Genomic DNA, 22,712 nt, shown 5'->3' with positions numbered 1-22,712 from the left:
GGGGTATTATTTTGAAAAGTTGCCTGATGTTTAATTTACCTAAGACAGATGGAGTTGCTATTTACCTGATGATGGGATGAAATGATAAGAATGAGCATTAGCCTGTCATTTATCTGTGGTCCCATAAAAGAGAAGAGGCATAGATAATGGAGCACATTGGTATATCCTGTATCCTCACCATTGACCTTGGAAAACATTCTTTCTCTGCCAGCAGACCTTGAGAGACTGTGAATCTCATTTGAGGTAGACTGTTGAGATTGGGACCCAGTGAGGAAATCAGTTTGATGTACAGTAGATTGTCATTGTCTAATTTAAAAAGCCAGTGATGCTTAGTAGGGAATCTTACACTCTAGAGCTGTGTTTTTCAACCTTTTTAATCACATGGCACAATTGAACCTATAGTTAAACTTCCATAGCCCACTTAAATTATGTTAAACTGAAAAGAGTAAAAAAAGAATATACTTACTGTGCTTTTGAAAATAATTTAAGGAATGATCTTTAAAAAAATTTTGTGGCACAGTGGTTGAAAATGACTGCACTAGTGCTTAAGAACCTTCCACCATGGGGGTCAAAACCCATGACTGCAGGTCTTGTTTACTTTTTTTTTTTTTTCCAGGAAAAGAAGATTTTTCAGATCCCCTGGATGCATGCGGCTAGACATGGGTGGGACGTGGAAAAAGACGCACCACTCTTTAGAAACTGGGCCATTCACACAGGTATTAAACTCTTTGCATCATTTTAGAGGCAGATACTATCAATTTTCTTTTATTACACCCATGAAATATCCTGGCTTAAGGCCTCATGAGGGCAGCTCTGAAGAACCTGTGACTTATCCCTGGGGCATGTCCAGGACACGTGGAGTACAAACTGCACCCGTGACAGGCAATGTTCCACCCATCCGCTAGAAATGTAGTCCTTAAATTTCTCATAAATAATGGCATTTTGATAAATTCCCCAGATGTTACCAAGGGAACATAAATTTAATTTGTGCCTAAGCTGTAAATTTAAGATTTACTAAATCTCCCCCCCAGTACAGTAGTCAGGAGTTTATTTACTTATTATAAAAGGTTAGGCAGGGAGCTATTTTCAGGAATGGACTTTTTACCTAATGGTTGAGATCCCTTCTCTTTGCCGGCCTTCCAGTCTTTGGCTTACGCAGAGATTGCCCCATTCTTCTTCCATTGTCTTTTTCTCTCCAGCTGTTTAGTAGAACCAGGTGACCAGTTTGTCCCAGTTCATCTCGAAGTATGTTCAGGCTTTCATTTTTATTAATTAGTTAATTTATTATTTCAGGTTAATTGAGTGTACAGTGAATTAGGTTACACTGTTTGCATTTGTTAAGTAAAGCCCCTCTTATAGCCGTGTTCAGCCCCAAGAGGTGTGCCATATATCCTGACGTGGCCCATTAAGTGGGAGCACCCCCTCCCCCTCCCCCCTCCCTTCTTCCTGCTCCCTTGTTCTCCTTCCCCCCATCTTCAATTGATTTGAGTTTTTCTCTTGTGTGGGCATGTATTAGATCATCTTCTGGTTCCAGATTAGAATCGAGTACATTGGATTCTTGCTTTTTCATTCTTGTGATACTTTACTAAGAAGAATGTGCTTCAACTCCAACCAGGTTAATACAAAAGATGTGAAGTCTTTATCTTTTTTAATAGTTGAATAGTATTCCATGGTATACATATATTTTGTTTGTTTGTTTGTTTGTTTTATTCTGTTTTTTGAGACATAATCTTACTCTGTCACCCTGGCTAGAGTGCGATGGCATCATAGCTCACAGCAATCTCAAATTCTTGGGTTTAAGACATCTTCTTGCCTCCGCCTCCCAAGTAGCTGAGACTACAGGTGCCTGCCACACCCCTGGCTAGTTTTTTCTATTTTTAGTAGAGACGGGGATCTAACTCTTGCTTAGGCTGGTCTTGAACTCCTGAGCTCAAGGGATCCACCACCTCAGCCTCCCAAGTCCCGGGATTTCAGGCATGAGCCATCATGCCAGGCCGTGTTCAGGCTTTTAAAATAAAATTCCCGCCTCCCAAGAACCTTCCCAATCCTAGACAAACCAGAACAGTTGGTTACTTGAGGTGTAACCAGGGATGAAAAGATTTCTCTGTATGACTGTCCAGCAATTTTTTAAATCTATATCTCATTTTCCCCTGGCTATTTTGTTAGGAAAGCATCAACCAGGAGTAGATAAACCTGATCCAAAAACATGGAAGGCGAATTTCCGATGTGCCATGAACTCCTTGCCTGATATTGAAGAAGTTAAGGATAAAAGTATAAAGAAAGGAAACAATGCCTTCAGAGTATACCGTATGCTGCCCTTATCTGAGAGACCTTCTAAGAAAGGTAAAAATCAGTTACTGACTAAGAAATCGGTCACTTAATATACGTGTAGTACCTTTGTGATTTCATTATTTCTGTATCTGTAGTCCACGTCCAGGGTCGAATGCCATGCTCATACTGTGGGTAATAATTCTGCCTTTACCCAGCTTGGAAATGTGACTTTCAGGTTACCAAGCACAATAAATAATAATTTGGAATTTCAACTATAATTTAATGATAGTTTGGAATTTTGACCATGTGCAGATGAAGGCCACAGTTTCTTGGAGAGTTTCAGAAAGAATTTAATTTAGGGAGGAGTGTTTCTTGTAGGTCCTTGATGAATTAACCCAAAACTACATTTTTATTGCCACAGGAAAGAAACCAAAGACAGAAAAAGAAGACAAAGTTAAGCACATCAAGGTAATCTTTGGTTGTTGGGAGAGAATATCAAAGTTATGACCACATTCATGATTCATGTTCTATTTTATGAAAAGTGATGTGACCTCTGCAGACTGTTTAAATCTTTCTTCTCTTGCCATCTAATCTCATATACCTTGTGTAAGATCCCCTCTCCAACATGTACCTACTCACAGAGATAGACGCACACAACCGCTGCTTAATCCAGTTTCCCTGAGAAATTTATGAATGAAGTCATAAATTCACACAAAGCTTGGCAGTCTGAAGTCTCCATCTGGTCACCACGACTGTTGCCAGCTGGTCACTCAGTTCCAAGGAAGCTCTAGCAACCAGCTTGTGTCTGATACTATTAAGTATATTTTTAGGCTATTAAATATATTTTAATAAGGCCAGGTGAGGTGGCTCATGCCTGTAATCCCAGCACTCTGGGAGGCCAAGGTGGGTGGATCCCTTGGGCTCAGGAGTTTGAGACCAGCCTGAACAAGAGTGAGACCCCGTCTTTACTAAAAATAGAAAAACTAGTCTAGTGTGGTGGCAGGTGCCTGTACTCCCAGCTACTAGGGAGGCTGAGGCAGGAAGATTGCTTGAGCTCAAGAGTTTGAAGATACTGTGAGCTATGAGGTCATGGCACTCTACCCAGGATGACAGAATGAGAATTGGTCTCAAAAAAATAAAGTAAATAAATAAAGGTTGATATATAGAAGGTATTATATACTTCTATTAAAATCTGTTAACTGTATTTCATATCTCTTCCATCATGGGCCATTTGAGGAGGACCCTGAGGTCAACTCAAGTACTCTATAGTGTAGCCCTCAGTAGTTTCTTTCTGCTCCACTCTAGAGCCATCTCACGTACCTCCCAAGGGTTTTCCATAGGGGTGTGTGTATGAGAGAGCTTCTCAGTAGGCTGTGTTGTCTGAACTACCTGCAGATTGTGGATCTTTGTGCATAGACTGTGTAGCCCTTGTTACACAATAAGAGAAGAGCCAGATATCCCCAGCAAAACTGGGGACAAGCTTCAGTTGCTGAGCAAAGAGCAAGCACTACAGACCCAGGCCCATAGACCACCAACTCCCTGGCCTCGGTGCAGGTGAAGGAAATTGAGGATCCAGAGAGATGAGTGACACACATCTAGGATTACCTGGTGATTTAGGACTGAACTTGAAGATGCTAGGTATTCTGGTTTATAACTTAGAATAACTATTAGAATAAAAAGAACCATGCTGTTTTTACAACACACCATTGAAAAACAAGCCAATAAGTTGAAATGGGGAAAAAATACAGAAGAATTGATTTCATATAGAAAACTAGATTTGAGAAGGTTGTTGAATTATAAAGGAAAACTTAGATAAGGTGTTAGCGTTGCAGAGATATTTATCTCCACAGTGGAAAATAAATATTTTAGGCAGAGGATTTTAGCAGTGATACTTCTAGTTTCACTTTCAATATTTTTAGGTTCTGACTTATTTTAAATATGTACCAAAGGCCTAATTTCGTTTTAACTTCTTTTGGTGGAAAAATTTTATGCACCTAGAAAGGAAACAAATGAGTGAAATCTACCCCATAGATCATCACCTCAAGTTCAGTATCTTTAGCTACTTCCCAACTTCTAGTATAAAGTTTCAGATAGTCAACTAATTTTGACTTACAAAAACCACTTGTGGTATGAAGCAAATCACAAACATCATATAATTTCTTCCATAATAATTCATTAGGGAAACACTCATATTTAAAAGATAAGTGTTCTTTAAAAATACCACAGTAGTATTATCATGCCCGAAAAAATTAAGAGTACTTCCTTTAATTTCAACAAACATCCAGGCAGTATTCAGATTTCCAATTATTTCATAAATGTTATAATTTTTATATAGTTTGTTTAGTATTAAGATCTTTCTAAGATTTACATGTGATTTGGGGATATGTCTTTTAAGTATTTTTTTTTAGTTTATAGGTTTCCCATATATTCCTCTTAATTTTTTTTTATTTTTTTCTTGCAATTGAAAGAACTGAATTGTCAGCCATATCACATTTCTCACAGTTTAGGTTTGCTTTTTGAAGAAACAGGGTCTTGCTGTATTGCCTACGCAGGAGTACAGTGTTGCAAGTGTAGGTCACTGTATCCTTGAACCCCTGGGCTTGGGTGATCCTCAAGTATGCTCAGCCTCTCAAGTATCTGGGACTATAGGCACACTACCACACTGGCTAATTTTGGGGTTTTTTTTTTTTTTTTGAGACAAAGTCTCAAGCTATGGTCCTGAGTAGAGTGTTGTGGCGTCACAGCTCACAGCAACCTTGAACTCTTGGGCTTAAGTGATTCTCTTGCCTCAGCCTCCCAAGTAGCTGGGACTACAGGTACCTGTCACAATACCTGGCTATTTTTTGTTGTTGTTGCAGTTGTTATTGTTATTTTAGCTGGCCCAGGCTGGGTTTGAACCTGTCAACCTTGGTGTATGTGGCTGGTATCCTACCCACTGAGCTACAGGTGCCACCCTGGCTAATTCTTTTATTTTTGTAGAGATGAGGTCTTACTCTGTTGCCCAAACTGGCCTCAAACTCCTGGTCTCAAGCAGTCCTCCCAGTTCAACCTCCTAAAGTGCTGAGATTGCAGGTGTGAACCACTGTGCCTGATTACGGCCTACATTTGGATTAGTGCTATTTAAACAGAAGAGTATAGCTTCCCTGCAAATACGTGATTCTGAAGAATTAGGTACAATCTGAAGAATGACTATATTATGTTTACTACTGTTTTCATAGCATCTAGCTCAGTGCGTGGTACAGAATAGATAATTAATATATTTTGGTAAGTAGATGTATATGCATTTGTGAACTAAATAGATGTATAAATAAATATAATATGTAGGGTGGGAGTGAGGGGTTTTACATTAGAATGAAAACTTTTATAATCACAGTTAATGATGAAATACAAAGGGAGTAACATGTTTAATTTTCTTTTCTTTTCTTTCTTTTTTTTTTTTTTTTTTTTAGACAGAGTTTGACTCGGTTGCATTGGGTAGAGCGCCACATCATCACAGTTCACAGCAACCTCAAACTGTTGGGGTCAAGTGATCCTCTCACCTCATCCTCCAGAGTAGCTGGGACTATAGGTGCCCACCACCACGTCCAACTAATTTTTCTATGTTTAGTAGGGAGGAGGTCTTGCTCTTGCTCAGGCTGGTCTTAAACACCTGAGCTCAGGCAATCTACCTGCCTGAGCCTCCCAGAGTGCTGGAATTATAGATGTGAGCCATTGTGCCTGGCCACATGTTCAATTTTCAACACACTTTGCTCAAAATTATCCCTCATATTCCATTGACTGTCAAGATACCAGTGATTTTAAGGTATACCATTATTTTATGTATTGCTCAGAAGGAAAACCTGATACCTCACTGATTATGAGTACATCTGGTTTCAGGGATATGGAAGTGTGAGGAAACATGTGTCTCAGAATTGATGACATGTGGTGCTCTTGTAAGTACAGGATCTCTGCAGTCACAGCAGCGTCGGTAGCACCTTCCTCTGCCTACCAACACGAGCAGGTTGTGGGAGGCACAGCCGTGGTTGGGCTTGGTCATATTTGCCCCAGGGAAGTAGGTGAGAGGTTCCCCCTAAGGACAGCCTCGTGGGGTCAAGGTCCATCTTAGCAAAGTGTGCATTGTGATGAAATCTTTCTGCAATTATGGTGTGGTTACTACCTGAAACTTACCTTGAGCAGAGGCAGGTGAGATTCATCAGACACGTGCACGAGCTAACTTTTGCACTGAAGTCTTCTTGCATTATGCCTGCAGGGGGAACATGGGAAATGAGTGAGGGATGAGTGGCCTGCCAAGTTCTATGGTTCATGGATGTTCAAGCCATTGTGTTGACTTCAGGTTTCTATGGAGTGTTTTAAAAGTTAGCTCCCCACCTGGGTACGGTGGCTCACGCCTGGGATCCCAGCAGGAGTTTGAGAGCAGCCTAAAGCAAGATCAAGACCCTGTCTCTACTAAAAATACAAACAACTGAGGCGAGAGGATCGCTTGAGCCCAAGAGTTGGAGGTTGCTGTGAGCTATGATATCGCCATGGCACACTACCCAGGACGACAGTGAGATTCTGTCTCAATTAAAAAACGAAAAAGCTAACTTCCCAAGGCATCTGGAATTGCACAATCAAAGGACTTTATCCTTACTGAGCTGTTAATACTTTACTTTTTATTGTACATCAAAACACACCTACACTCTGAGTTAATATGTCCTGTGCAAATATGTGACTGGATAGACTTGGTAGTTTTTCTTCTACTGAGAAAATTTGTGTTGTGGGAGGTGACTAGGCTTGCAGACTTGCTGTTGAAGCAAGCCTTCACCAAGTCTTAAAGTTGAGTTGAAGTTTTAATTAGCCAACAATGTTTAGAACATGCTGGCCAAGGGTCTGAATCTTTCTTGGGTCACTCAGATCATTGATCTCCATGCTATGTTCCTCTCCGCCTCCCAACAAATCAGATAGTCTCCCTGAGACTGGAAGACCCAAGGTCCATTGGCCGAGTAGTTGCTATAGAAACTCTGCCTCAGCATTCTTTGATATTCTTTTTGTGAGTATATTCTGTATGCTCAGTGAGCCACGTTTTACATGAACTAAGCCACTATCTAGGGAAGTAAGAGTAAGTAAAACAAAAGAGAGCAATAGTAGATTGTACTTCATCAGTTAATACACCATTGGACAATTAAGTAAACAAACTCATCTTAGAAAAAGTGCTCCGTACCACATTGCTCAACATCCCAAGTGATCACCAGGTGTGCGCTGACACCAGCGCCTGGTCCACACTTCAGAGTACTTTTGGAGCTCTTTGTGGAATGGCTATCAGAGCTGTCATTGTATGAGGTCTGACAGTTAGGTTCTGCAACTCATCCTAGAAAAAGCCCTGCATATGTCATTGCTGAGTATCAATGCAGTCACCAGGTGGCAAAGTAGAGTACTTCAAAGGTGACCACAGTGGCCAGGCGCAGCAGCTAACGCCTGTAATCTCAGTACTCTGGGAAACCAAGGCAGGTAGATTGCCAGAGCTCAGGAGTTTGAGACCAGCCTGAGCAAGAGCGAGACCCCATCTCTACTACCCCTTTTTCTACTAAAAATAGAAAAACTAACAAAGTGTGGGGGCAGGTGCCTATAGTTCCAGCTACTTGGGAGGCTGAGTCAGGAGAATCGCTTGAGCCCAGGAGTTTGAGGTTGCTGTGAGCTGTGATGACAACATAGCTCTCTCTGACCAGGGTGACAGAGAGAGAGTCTGTCTTAAAAAAAAAAAGTGCCCATAGTGACATTTTGCAATGAGAAACATAGCACTTCTGTTAGGATGAGTTCCAGAACTTAATTGTCCAACTCTGTATATGTGTTTCAAAAAATATCATGAAACAGGTCAATCCCTGGGAATAGACAAGGCACAGGACAGTAAGGACAGACATATGTAAACAGAGGATGGTAGCTGACATTTCTGAGCCCCAAAGACCAAGTTCCAACCAGTCATTGTCATCTCAGTGAGTGTTCTCTGCAGTGGTGTGTGGTTTTGCTGGTCTGAAGAAGGCTTCCCCTGAATTCTCTCCCCCAGGCCGGTTTGCTTTTGCTTAAAATCCCTTGAACTGCAACCATGGTCATTGCTTCACACTGAGTAGGGTTCACTTTGCTTGGCATGATACTGCTTCCTGGTTCGTTTTCAGGCAAGATCAGTTCACCTAGACCTGACTGAGGACCAGACCCAGAAAACAAACATCATTTGCTATCTTCATCAGACTGCAAGCAGTAGTGTTCATGGCTCCACTGAGCTCAACCAGAGCATCATGAGCAGCCAGAGCTTCAAATTTATTTGGAGCAGTGACAAATGGCGCTATTGAACTTGGCTATCTCACAGCAGAGCAGTTTGATCAGTGGGTAAAACCTAAGGACATGCTGAGTCCAAAGTGATTTAAATAAATTTATATTGAAAATAAACATATATAAAATAAAAAAAAATCCCTTGAACTGTATACCAAACGCTGGGTTCTCTAATTACAGAAAAGGTGCTTGAATGTAAATATTTGGCAGAATTCATGAACCATGCAGGAGCTGGGGCCCAAATGGAGCTCTTGGTTTATCTTTGGAATGAGGCGAGAGGATTAGAAACCCAGAAAGCTCTGAGCTACTTGACTTGCAGGAGAGACTTGACTTGAAGTGAGAAAGGGAACTGGAGGAGGAGGCCGGTTCAGGATTGGCCAGACCAGGCTGTGCTGGAACCGAGCAGGGCTGGGGAGGGAGGGTGGGGGGGGCAGGGGACACATTTGAGCCAAGGGGATCAGGAGAGGCCCCAGGAGCATCCCTTTTCTAATTTGGGGTCAGTAGTTTTTTAATATAGGTTAGCTTTAGATATCTCTCTGTTCAGTAATTTGGGAAATTCGGGCTGGGTTTAGGGCAGATCCTTCTCCCTGGGCCTATTCTGCATCCTGGATGGAGACCTTTCAGGAAGCACTGGCTACATTTTGACTATACTTTTGATGGTACTATCCTTCCAGCAGAGATAGTAACAGTGAGATGGTTTGCGCTGATTACCTTAAAATGACAGGTTATTTCATTTATTTTGTTATCAATTTTTTTTTTAGATCCTCATTCAGTCACCCTGGGTAGTGCCCTGGCCTCATAACTCACAGCAACCTCAAACTCCAGGGCTCAAACGATCCTCTTGCCTCAGCCTCCTGAGTAGCTGGGACTACAGACATGCACCACCATACCCAGCTAGTTTTTCTATTTTTAGTAGAGATGGGAGTTCTCAGTCTTGCTCAGGGTGGTCTCGAACTCCTGAGCTTAAGCAATCCACCTGCTTCTGCCTTCCACAGTGCCAGAATTATCAGCATGAGCCACAGGGCCCACCCTATGACAGGTTTTATAAAAAGTAGATACGAGAGGTGTAAATCGTGTTAAGAATAGTCTGTCCCAGTCTTCATCGGTAGACACAAGATTCCTTTAGGGAAGTGTACAAGTCAGGAACGCGGAGAGGAGTGCAGTGTTCAGAAGAATCTGTCTCAGCCTCCATTAGCGCCGGGTTTATTAAGGCAGAAGACCTCTGGAATTGAACTGTGTTGCATGACCCAAGACTGAGTTCAGCTGCTGTGTCCCCTCAGGCAGAAAGCAGTGCGATCTTGGAAAATTAATTTAGTATCTGAGTCATAGTTTTCTCAAGTGTAAAGTGATGAAAGTATCACTTTCCACTAATTAAACTGCAGATCATGTGAAACACATCAAGGTCTTCCACTGAGAAATCGGAACTAATTTAGGTGTTTAGGTATGTCTAAGTCTGACTGCCTCTTTAATTTTTTAAGAAACCTGGAAGCAGAATGATTAAAAATATCGTAAGGCAGCAGAAGAAACGCGGACAAATGAGTGGTTCTTTCTGCAATTCCTTCGGATACCTGTGCCTTCTTTTCCTTTCTTTCTTTCTTTCTTTTTTTTTTGTTTTGAGAGAACTGAGGGAATGGAATGATGAATGGTGGGGCATCTTTTGGGGAGGGGACCAACAAGGGGCAAGTGAAGAAGCCATCAAGAAAGGAAACTGCCAGCGTCAGCCGGTCCAGTTGCAGAGAGGGAGAGTGTGGCCCTGCCAGTCGGGCACGGGGTCAAGGGCAAGGGGCTCGAGGAAGGTCATTAGGTTTGGGACAGCAGAGTTTTTATCAGTGACCTTGGAAACAGTGAGCACTTATTATTAAATCAGTGCCATGTATGTGCTTATCTCATTTAATCTTCCCATTATCCTCATGACACAAGTCCTAGTATTGCTTATAGCTGTTTGAAGTGCCCTCAGAGAGGCGTGTGGTGGTTATAGAAGGTCCGACAGGCTCGGCGCCTGTGGCTCAAGCGGCTAAAGTGCCAGACACATACACCTGAGCTGGCGGGTTCGAATCCAGCCCAGGCCCGCCAAACAACAATGATGGCTGCAACCAAAAAAAAAAAAAATAGCCAGGTGTTGTGGCGGGCACCTGTAGTCCCAGCTACTTGGGAGGCTGAGGCAGGAGACTCGCTTGAGCCCAGGAGTTGGAGGTGCTGTGAGCTGTGATCCCATGGCACTCTACCCAGGGCGACAGCTTGAGGCTGTGTCTCAAAAAAAAGAAGGTCCTACAGTTCGTGAGATGTAGGGACACCGAGCTTTGCCCCTAGCCTGTCTGGTCTCAAAGCTGGGCTCCTGCCACCCTGCCTGGGAATTAGATTCTCCACACGGAGTGGAAGGCAGACCCCAGATGCCAACAGAGTGCAGGTGAAGTTAGGAAGACCAGATGCGGTTCGGAAGTTTGGTTACGCCTGTGATCCCAGCACTCTGGGAGGCTGAGGCAGCTGGATCTGTTGAGCTCAGGAGTTGGAGGCCAGCCTGGGCAAGAACGAGAACCCATCACTACTAAAAACAGAAAACCTTGAGCAGCACCTGCGGCTCAGTGAGTAGGACACCAGCCCCATATACTGAGGGTGGTGGGTTCAAACCCAGCCCTGGCCAAACTGTAACAAAATAAAAAAATATATTTACGTTAAAACCATAAAAAAAAAAAACAAACCAGAAAACCTAGCTGGGTGTGGTGGTGGGTGCTTATAATCCCACTTATAACAGTGTCTCAAAAGTAAAAAAAAAGTTTGGTCACTAAGGGAAACAAAAACTGGTGACTCTCAGGTCACTGGCATGTGAGCTTTTTTGCAAGGTGCTCAAGGAGAAAGGAGCAATAGTCCTGCCCAGTGGGTCTGCTCTGGGCCTCCATAGGTATGGCCTTGGGTACATCTGATAAACCATGCACTGGGTTTTTTTTTTTTTTTTTTCAGATTAATAGGAGGGTACAGATAGGTAGGTTACATTTTGTGTGTGTGGGTGTGTGTGTGAGTGAGTGGTTTTTCTTAAGAAAAAGCCATGGAGTGAAGTGATGTTTTGAAGCCATGGTTTTTATGGTAGGAATTTCCCAGATGGGATTCTGAAGGGAGGGGATTATTTCCCTCTTTCCCTGTGTGACTTCTACAGGATATTGGGGGGGCAGTCATTGATTCTAAATGCCTAGTGCCTAAATGTGTAGGTGAGAACGCTCACCATGCCCTAGAGCAGTGTCCCCCTCCTGACTCTGCAAAGCACAGTCAGTCACAGCCTCCACACTGGGCCTCTGCTCCCAGCGCTGGTTCTCCCTCAACCTGCTTCTTTCACAGCAGGCTCCCTAGCAGGCAGCGTGACTCTGACGCGACATGGTTGCTGTCCTAGAAGCAAATGCAAGCTTCTCTAAGGAAAGGCTCCCCATCAAAATGCAGAAAGCCACTGTCCCTCAGGACTGGCCTCCCCAGAGGTGGCTGGCACTGTCAGAGGGCATGGGGGCCTCTGAATGAAGCAGGAATTCAGAGCGTCAGTCCACAAAAGGGATCTATTCTCATTACTTGTTAGTACGAACGCGTAGACTCGTGGGATGGGCTTTGTGGGCTCCTGCAGGGCTTTCTCGTGAAGCTGTGAGTGTGGCCTGGCCTGACTGGACTGGGGCCAGGGAGAGGTAGGCTTCAGCTGCAAGGGTGGCCCTGTGACTGGGCAGCCACCAGGCGTGGGGCGCTGGAGAGGCCAAAGTCCATGGTGGACTGGATCTGAGGAGAAGTCACCTACAGCTCCTCTGGGCTCCTGTTCTCGGGCCAGTCATGGAGACAAAGCTTTTCCTAAGACATATTGTGAAGGAGGAGCGTGCCTTAGTGAGAAGCCAGGTGTCAGTTTTTGGGGCACTCCCTGTGCAGTGCCATAGTTAACACGGACGGTGACACAGAAGGTCATGCAGCCCTGCTGGGCCCCAAAGCCATGGTCTACAAGTGGAGGCATTTCCTAAGCCCAGCCAGACACACTGGTGCTGTTTCCTGGAGGGAAACAGAATAACCAGTGCACACTGCACGCAGAGTCCTGCTTCTCAACACAGGCCGATGTAAAGAAGTCAGCAACATGTGTGGCCCCTGAGCATGAATGACCCTAGCATTAAACAAAGCGGACAGAGGGTATGGTTTCAACTAAGAGAGGGAAAAGGAAGTGTTCTGAATTCTTTTTTCTTTTCTTCTTCCTAGCAAGAACCAGTTGAGTCCTCTTTGGGGCTTGGTAATGGAGTAAGCGATCTTTCTCCTGAATTTGCGGTCCTGACTTCAGCGATAAAAAATGAAGTGGATAGTACCGTGAACATCATAGGTAAACTATTTTGACATCTCCTATTTTTAGACACACGGACAGCCCTCAGGGATCTAAAGATTTGTAAAATGGGGATCTTCAAATAACCCGGGCAGTGGGAGAAGGTCTTGGAACCATCTCCAGATGCAAGTTTCAGCCCTTGGATTTCAGGGCTGAAAAATAAAAGGCCTTCATGGATCCAAAAAAAGGAACTTAGATGGGTGAGCGAGGGGTGGGGACCTGCTGCCTTGGGGCCACACATGGCTTTCTAGATCCTCGGGTGTGGCCTTCTGACTGAATCTAAAAGTTACAGAACAAATTCCTTTGAATAAAAAAGTATTTGTTTCCTAATGGCTAATGGTTACCGTTTTTAGACTTACTGTTTGGTCAGGTGGACAAAAGTGTTCTTTTGTGTATGTGTGTGTGTTTAATTTCAAATAAATAAGAGGGTGCAGACGATTAGCTTACAGTGTTTACATTTGTTAGGTAAGGTCCCTGTTGTAGTTGTGTCCTGCGCCCTGGAGGTGTGCCATGTGCCCTTACATTGTCCCCATGCCCCCACCTCCTCTCCTCTTCCTGCCTCTACCTTCCTTCCCCGCCCCCCCCAACTTGAACTGAATCGTGTTTTTCTCTTATGTGGGCGTGTATTAGTTCATCTACTGGCTTCATATTAGTATTGAGTACACTGGATACTTGCTTTTCCATTGTTGTGATACTTTACTAAAAAGAGTGTTCTCCATTTCCATCCAGATAAACATAAAAGATGTAAAGTCTCTATCTTTTATGACTGAATGGTATATACATGTGCCACAGTTTGTTAATCCTTTCCTGGGTTGATGGACATGACAAAAGTGTTTGCAATAAAAAGTGTTTGTTTTCTTTTAATAAAAACTTGGGAACCCAGGAGAGGGAAGTGTTCTCACAAGTCCTCTCAGCAGCTTCTCCCCAGCAGTGGTGGTGCTCATTTTACAGACAAAGAATCTGAGGCGCAGAGACACACTGCCCAAGGGCACACTCTGAATGCACAGGTATTTCCCGGGGCCTCCCAAATACCAAACTCAGTACTGTAGGCAGGAAATAGGTCAGGGAGGCCCAATTCCTGTTTTCATGGAAGGAGACACATGGCAACCAGAGAAACCCCCAGCCGGACCGCAGCGTTACCATTTGTGGGGACAGAAGAGGAGAAATGGCGGAGAATAAGCAAGGAACCAAATTTAGACTCCGGGGGAGAGTCTCAGGGGTGCGACATTTCCTCTTCTCCATGATAGCTGAATGTACTTCCAGACTGAACTAGCTATCAGGCAAGGTGGCTCATGCCTGTAATCTTAGCACTCTGGGAAGCCGAGGCGGGTGGATCGCTTGAGCTCAGGAGCTCAAGACCACCCTAGGGCACTGGCCACATACACCGAGGCTGATGGGTTCAAACCCAGCCCAGGTCTGCTAGAAAACACAACAAAATAGTAGGGTATTGTAGCAGGCACCTATAGTCCCAGCTACTTGGGAGGCTGAGGCAAGAGAATCTCTTAAGCCCAAGAGATTGCAGTTACTGTGTGACAGCCATGGCACTCTACTCAGAACAACAGCATGAAACTCTGTCTCCAAAAAAAAAAAAAAGTGAGACCCCCATCTCTACTAAAAATAGAAAAACTAGCCAGGTGTGGTGGCAGGCGCCTGTAGTCCCAACTACTTCGGAGGTTGAGGCAGGAGGATCAGTTCAGCCCAGGAGTTAGGTTGCTGTGAGCTAGGCTGAGGCTGTGGCACTCTACCTAGGGCAACAGAGTGAGACTCAGAAAAAAAACAGACTGAATGAGCTGTGTATGCCCAGGAGGAGTGCAGTGTCGCTGAGCGAGGACATGTCTTTAGATGTCCCATCTCTTCTGTATAATCATGTCCATGGGCTCAATGCCTCAAAGACTTATCCTTGCTTTCCACTTTAAGGGGAGGGAGGGAGAAGAACCGCCTATTTTTATTTTTACTTTCCTTTAGTGCTGAATTTTTGTTGTGTGTGGCAACTTCTGTCTTTAGGAAAGGGAGGGAGCCGGCAGTGTGTTGACTTGTCCTGACAGTGCTCAGTTGGCCCCTTGCCCAGGTTAGCAGGGCTTTTGCTGGGCTGCCTTGAAACTCTGTCCAGGCCAGTGGAGGGTGTTTGCAGGTGCCCACCTTCTGTGCAACTTCCTGGGCAATGCTTTGTAAGCCCATTGTATTTCTTCATCAAAGGCAACCCCACCCTTCAATAAAGCAAAGGTCGTGGTGAGACAAGGGTCACCGTTCATTACTTCCAAGCAACCAGACACACAGCAATTAGGAATTCACATGTTGGGGATTTTTTTCTTCATTTGGGCTGCCCGAAGTGCATTTTATTGAACTTTTCTGGGTTTGGTAATTGCTTCCAAATTTGACTGACTTCCTCTAAAGCAAAGCTTAAGCGGCTCTTTTAGCCAACCTTAGAGACTGGAGCAGCAATGGGGTGTGTCCTGAAGGCTCATGAGCGCAGATTGACCTCATGGGGACAGACTTCAGGGTGGCCGGGAGTACCCTAAAGTTTAACTCAAGGTTGGTGCCAGAGTCCATAGGGGTTTCAGGTTGTTGTGTGTGGCAGAGGTGACACAGGGCTTTGGAACCGTGTCTTTGCCATTTCCCATCTCCTTTGTTCCATTTTTCCTAGCGGTTAAGATGGGAAATTTTACCTATAAGATAAAAAGTAGCTCTGGGAGCTCGGGGCTAGGGCGCTGGCCATATACACCAGGGCTGGCAGGTTCACACGCAGCCTGGGCCTGCTAAACAACAATGACAACTACAACAGCAACAAAAATAGCCGGCGTTGTGGCAGGTGCCTGTAGTCCCAGATACTTGGGAGGCTGAGGCAAGAGAATCACTTAAGCTCGAGAGTTTGAGGTTGCTGTCAGCTGTGACACCATGGCACTCTACCAAAGGCAACATAGTGAGACTCTGTCTCAAAAAAAAAGGTAGCTCTGGGGTGAGTGGATCTTCAGTGAGTACGCACCCCGTCTTAAGAGATCTTCCATGCTTATCAGCTATGACCGGTCCCTTCTCTTGGGAAGGCTGCACCTGTTAGGAGCAAGGGCCAGAGATAAGGCCTCTGGTTTTATTGGGACCCCTAGAAAACTCACAGCATTATGAAGCTCCATGCCAGGTGCCAACCAAGATGTCACAACGCACCCAGACTCAGAGCCCGTAATGCACTTTATTTTTCTCGTGCAGATTGGACCTGGTTACCAAGGTGAGGCTGTGGGTGCCTCCTCAGCCACAGGAGTCAAACTGCAGGCCTGGGCAGTGGAGTTTGGCTGTTGTTCATTTAACCCTAAGAAATTTTTAGTTATGAAAGCTGGAGGCCAGGAGTGGTGGCTCACACCTATGGATCCCAGCACTCTGGGAGCCCTAGGTGGGCAGATCGCTTGAGCTCAGGAGTTCAAGTCCAGCCTGAGCAAACATGAGCTCCCCCGTTGCTACTAAAAATAGAAAAACTAGCTGGATGTTGTAGCAGGCACCTGTAGTCCCAGCTACGTGGGAGGCTGGGGCAAGGGGATCAATCAAGCCCAAGAGTTTGAGGTTGCTGTGAGCTATGGTGACACTATGGCACTCTACCTAGGGTGACAGTGAGACTATGTATCAAAAAATAAAAATAGAAAGAAAGGAAGGCATCTTTTGGGGAGACTATGTATACTTTCCGCCTCCCCTCTCTTCCCGCCCACACCTTATTGATGACTCTCAGGTCCTCGGTTCCTCACCGTATTTCTCAAGTCCATCCCCTCCCACTTCTGGCTCTGCTTCAGGGGCTCCCTTCCCTCTCATCTGGGCTTGGTTTTCATCTTGCTCTTTCCCATTCATCCTCCACACAGAGTGAGTTGTTTTCTTTTTTAATGCTGGGGTAACCATTGACCCCCAAGAGAAAGACCTCAGCCCTGTAATGTCATCTGAGGTCTGGGGTGATCTGGGCCTGGGCCCTGCCTGCTGCTTTTATACCCGCTTTCAAATTTGAAGGATTTTGAACAGTGGAACGTCCCTGTGGCCATTGGTGGACAGTGAGGTTGGGGTGGGATTTGTCGACTCTGTCCACACAGCACTGGAAGGAAGGGCCAGTGGGCAGTTCCAGTGGTGGGTGGGAGCTGACAGCCCGAGTCTGCTGGGATTTCTGCTCTGGATCATTGGCCCTCAAGACAACAGGTTAACTCTCCTGAGTTTTTACTGGGACTCATCCTTTGCTGGCCTCTGTGTAATGGCAAATGATGCCGTTTTCTCCTGGGGGTAAAGAGAACGTGCTGCCCCAGCTACACTCTTGCTTCCTCCTGCCCTTCTGCTGCCCTGGAGAGGGGGCAGAGCTTGCCGCTGGGGCTGTCTGGCCCACGCAAGGGCAGATCCCCTTCCGTGGAGGTGCTGTCTCTCCTATCACTCGCCTGGAGCACCTCAGTCTACCACGTCTTGTTTTACTAAGAATGATCACAAGATGAGGAGTTAGAAGTCTTGAGTTGTAGACCTAGATCTGAGATTTGATTTGTATAGAAATTAGAATAACATATATAACTTATAAAATGCAAATATATATATTTACATGTAAAATGGAAGTGATTAATACTGACCCTGCCCACCTTATCGTTGTAAAAATCAAAGGAGGTATACAAATAAATCACTCTGGGGCCAGAAAGAGGTAAAATGGTACAATATGGTTATGATGTTATCAGCATTGTATCAAAATACTTTTTTTTATTTCAAAATATTTTTGAGTAAGAAAAATAGCCTCCCACTATACTATGTCATGGGGCTAGTATTAACAGTTTTGCTCACTTTTTCTGATGGAGTCAGGGGGAAATTTTTTCTTTATGACCCAGGCGAACAGGCTGATTTTATTAACATGCCTTGGTAATAAGTTTCATTCTTGACTCTGCAGCTTCCCAGGTGACTTTAGCAATATCTCTGACCTCTAGGTTTTAGCTTTTTTTCCCCTGTAAAATTGTAGGATCAGGCCACCCCCCTCACCAAAGATCTTTATGAGAGTCTCTTTTCAAGTACTTTCTCCAAGCCCTGGGAAGAGGCTGCTCTCAGGTGGGGCCCACGTTTGGTCAAAAATTGTTAATAAAGTAAGAATGACCTTTTAAGGACTCAAACTGGTTCGTCAGTAACGAGCCATGAATAATATTGTTGTAATTCTCAGCAGCTAGGTCCAGATGAGATTACATTCCTGTGGATGACTCTTCAGATGGGCTGACTTTAATAAGCTTGGAGGAGCTTAGTGGGTCTCTAGTGCTTCCAACCATTTGAGAATTTCCTTGGCACCCAGTAGAGAACTATTGAAAAGAAATGTCATGGTTGGTTATGAGCCCAGAGATGCAGTAAGGTGAGATTCAAAAGTTCTTATCCTGAGAGGGGCTTGGAGAGCCGGGAGGAGCTGGGCTGGGACTCCGTTAACTCCTTCTGTCAGGAAGACCATATTACAGAGGGTGGACTTTGCAGAGCAGGTAAGACGGATGTTGCATCCTAATCCTGCCACTTAGTCCAGACCTTGAGGTCCTTGATGAGTTCTCTGTGATGCTGTTGGTTCATCATGTCCAAAACAGGGATCATAGGCTGGGTGCCTGTAGTCCCAGCATTCTGGTAGGCTGAGGTGGAAGATTGCTTGAGTGCAGGAATTTGAGACCAGCCTGAGCAAGAGCAAGACCCTGTCTCCACTAAAAATAGAAAAACTAGCTGGAAATGTTGGTAGCGCCTGTAGGCCCAGCTACTTGGGAGGCTGAGGCAGGAGGATTGCTTGAGCTCTGGAGTTTGAGGTTGCTGTGAGCTATGATGCCACTGTACTCTACCAGGGTGACGGAGTTATACTCTGTCTCGAGAACCCATCATGATCATGCATTCCTAGTAGTTTTGTGAGATCTTTCAGAGGCTAGGGAGAGCCAAAGGCCAGTGGTCAGGGCACTAGTCAGGTTTGGTCATTAGTATGGCTCCTGTCCTTACTGCTGGAGCAGGTGAGTTTGGTATTAATGTGACTTTTCAGTTGTCAGAGGTCAGTGTTGCTGCCACTTGGTGGTTCAGAGAAATCACACGGGGAGCAGAGGGAGGTAGAGATGAGAGAGAGAGAAGGAGAAAGGAGAGGGCAGGGAGAGAGAGAAAGAGAGGGATTGAGGCTGACCAGCAGCAGGGGCTGGGATTCCCCTGCTTTGACTGGTGTCTCGGGAAGTTTCTAAAGTGCCCTGAATGCTGTTGGGATGGAGCAAAGAGCTTGTCCCTCACAGAAGCCTAATGCTGCGTCTCCTTGGGGTGAAATTTGGTCTTGGAGATGATGTTATCATATTCACCGAGTACCCAGATTGTAGCCCAGAAACAAAAACTGAGTTTTCCAACCTGGTCACCAGCATTCAGGATATACTTAAGAATTTCAGTAAGGGCTCAGTGCCTGTAGCTCAGAGGCTAGGGCACCAGCCACATACACCAGAGCTGGCGGATTTGAATCCAGTCCAGGCCTGCCAAACAACAATGATGGCTGCAACCAAAAAATAGCCAGGCATTGTGGCGGGCACCTGTAGTCCCAGCTACTTGGGAGGCTAAGGCGAGAGAATTGCTTAAGTCCAAGAATCTGAGTCTGTGGCTGTGACACCATGACACTCTACCAAGGGCGACATAGTAGGGTGCTAATTAATTTTTTTCAGTCACATGTAAGTGAACTGTGGTGGAATAAGCCCCCAATATAGTACATGTAGTACACCATTCTCTAAGTTGTGTAGCTGCTGCTATATTCAGGACTGAACATTTCCATCCCCTGAAATACTGTCCTTCCCAGCCACCAACCCCCAGTACCTGATACCCTCAACCTGTCGTGTCTTTATCACACCTCTTGGCTCTAAAAGCATCCACTGACTAGAAGGCTTGAGGTTGTCCAGAGCACACGAATTGTTATGGCCCGTATTTGCAAACTGTCACAAACTGCTGCAGAGCTCCGGCTCTAGTCCTCAAGCCCGAGCACTTTCCTGCGTTCATTTACTCCCCAGGTATTCAAAGACGCCTCTTGGGTGCAAACGTGAGCCGGTGTCATGAGTGGGCCTGGAAGGTTCTAAGGCAGGTACTTGGCTGTCAGGTGCTGCAGTTTGCTTTGAGGAGACGAGACGAGAATTAATCTGTAGAATTACCCAGCTACGCCAGTCAGAAGGTCAGGGAGTGTTGCAAGGTCGCATCACATTGTAGTTGTGGCCGAGCAGAGGGGACCTTGCAGGGACAGTGCGTGAGAGGTACTCCGAGCAGAGCAGTTGGCCTGTGTTGGGGTGGTGGGAAAGGGGCACGCTGAATATCTGTCCTACCTCCTCCTCCTCCCTTGTGTCACTCCCCCTTTGATGCCTGCTCTTCCTCAGCTTTTATCACACGGTTCCCTTCGTTTTCTTTTTTTCCTTTTTGCTTCTCTCCTGCCTTCAGCTGGCTGTCTAGATTGTTGGGTGCTGGCCACCACTGTGCGCACAGACCTCGCTCAGACCACCGGGTTCTTCTCTGCATCTGCTGTGTGGTGACAGTGTCTGGTACAGGGCAGGCCATCTTTGTTAGCTGACAACTGAGCTGAGCCTCCCTGAGGAAAAGCAGGGAGGAAAAGCATTCCTGGTCAGAACAAAGCGGTGGATCCCAGGAGGAGGCTGCCTGAGCCTCTGCTGCTGCATGTGGCCCAGCCCCGGACAGCCTGCTGCCTCCCTGCTAGGAGAAACAGGGTGAAAAAGAAATGAGTCTTGATGGATCAGCAGTGAAAGTGGCCTTGATCTGTTTTGTTTTGTTTTGTTTTTGAAGCAGAGTCTCACTCTGTTACCCATGGTAGAGTGCTGTGGTGTCATCGTAGCTCACAAACTCCTGAGCTTAAGTGATCCTCCTGCCTCAGCCTCCCAAGTAGCTGGGACTTCAGGCATCTACCACCATGCCTGGCTAGATATTCTGTTTTTAGTAGAGATGGGGTGTTGCTCTTGCCCAGGCTGGTCTCAGGCTGAGGCTCAAGAGATCCACCTGCTTCAGCCTCCCAGAGTACTAGGATTACAGGCATGAGCACTGTGCCGGGTCAGTGGCCTTGATTTAAATAAAATGTATAACAACCTTTATTGTCACGGTATGTAACATATTGTGGGTACCCCTCCCTCAAACACCCCCCCCCCATTTGGTTTTGATTTCCACCCACTGACTGCTTCTTAAGACTTGGGATAGGACAGGACATTATTGCGTTTTCTTGCCATTTTATTTTATGGAGGGGAAGAGGCAGAAGAGACTTGAGAGACTTGTTGGTTGTTGTCAGGGTGTGTAGTGCGCTGCATAATTGATGCTTCATAGTCAAATGAGGATGAAATGAGGATTTGGGAGTTTGCCTGCCATGTGTGGCCTGACTGTCTTTTCTTTAATTTTATCCCTGCCAGGAAAACTTAAATAGCATCCAATTTCCCTTCCATTCTTTACACTGTGGCTTTTGGACTTTTTATCATGTCCTACGTCTCCTTTCCTTGCTTCTTCTGTGCCCCTCCTTTTCTCTATTAAATTCCCATTATCCTTGGGCCAGGCCTGATGGCTCACACCTGTAATCCTAGCACTCGGGACCAAGGCAGGTGGATTGCCTCAGCTCACAGGCTCGAGACCAGCCTGAGCCAGAGTGAGATCGCATCTCTAAAAATAGTCCGACATTGTGGTGGGCACCTGTAGTCCCAGCTACGTGGGAGGCTGAGGCAGAAGAATTGCTTAAACCCAAGACTTTGAGGTTGCTGTAAGCTATGACCACACGGCACTCTACCAATGGCAACAAAGTGAGACTCTGTCTCAAAAAAAAAAACAAAAATTCCCATTATTCTCTAAAATCTTCCCTGAGTAGGATTAAGACAGTACTTGCATCACACCACACAAAGCTTAATTAAAACAGGAACTTGACTTACAAACAAAAAATACTTTGGCCAGGCATACAGATATATGGTGGCTTACAGATATAATCCCAGCACTCTGGGTGTCTAAGGCAGGAGGATCACTTTTGCTCAGGAGTTTGAGACCAGCCTGAGCAAGAGTGAGACCCCCATCTCTACTAAAAATAGAAAAACTATTTGGGTGTGGTGATGGGCACCTGTAGTCCCAGCTTCTGGGGAGGCTGAGGCAGGAGGATCACTTGATCCCAAGAGTTTGAGGTTGCTGTGAGCTGTGATGATGTCAGGATACTCTACCCAGGCTGACAGAGTGAGACCCTGTCTCAGGAAAGAAGGGAAGGGAAGGGAAAATAACAACAAAAAGCTAAGAACCTGTTGGTGACGGCTGACTCCTCAAGGCACCTAGACTGTGTCCCCCTTTCCTGCCTCACCTGAGCATTTTGTAGGCAGGTGAGAGAACGACAGGGATCAGCACTGGGCTCAGTCCAAGTTCTGTGAGTTTGGACAAGTCAGCCTCCCTCTCTGCGCCTGGGTTTCTTCGTGTGGAATGGGATAATGATCCTTTCCCTGTCATTCTCATGGTTGAAATGTTAACTTATACAGGTGTGAGTAAAACGTTGGTTATGGTGTCAAAGTGCTTCGAGGAGCTTGGGAAAACATTGTCATTACCACACTGTTTTCTTCCCCTTTATCTGTCAGAGCTAATATTCAGGAACAGATCAGCCAGTCAGCTGCCTACAGCTGTTTAAAGTTGGTTCTTTTAAAAATGGAGGTAGGGCATTAGGGACATTCAAATTGAAACCATAATGAAACGTCATTACTTACCTATCAGAATGGCTAAAATCAAAAACAGTGGCAACATCAAATGCTGGCAGAGATGTAGAGAAATTATAGCCCTCAGACGTTGCTAGTGAGGATGTGAAATGGTACAGTGACTCTGAGAGACAGTTGGG

At 45.4% G+C, this 22,712-nt stretch overlaps 1 protein-coding gene across 2 annotated transcripts in view; it reads left to right on the top strand.

Annotated features, from left to right (window-relative positions):
- Positions 1-22,712, top strand: part of IRF2 (interferon regulatory factor 2) — a 93,727-nt gene that overhangs the window by 57,071 nt on the left and 13,944 nt on the right. For both annotated transcript variants that reach the window (XM_003792787.2, XM_012806987.2), the window contains exons 3-6: positions 617-716; positions 2,167-2,343; positions 2,693-2,739; positions 12,787-12,904. In XM_003792787.2, coding sequence (XP_003792835.1) covers positions 617-716; positions 2,167-2,343; positions 2,693-2,739; positions 12,787-12,904 — 442 coding nt within the window. The remainder of the gene's footprint in view (positions 1-616; positions 717-2,166; positions 2,344-2,692; positions 2,740-12,786; positions 12,905-22,712) is intronic.

The sequence above is a fragment of the Otolemur garnettii genome, unplaced genomic scaffold (assembly GCF_000181295.1).
Source record: "Otolemur garnettii isolate 467f Iridium unplaced genomic scaffold, OtoGar3 scaffold00061, whole genome shotgun sequence".
Classification (NCBI taxonomy): Eukaryota; Metazoa; Chordata; class Mammalia; order Primates; family Galagidae; genus Otolemur; species Otolemur garnettii.
Note: the sequence above shows the minus strand (reverse complement) of the source record. Positions and strands in the feature narration are given on the sequence as shown.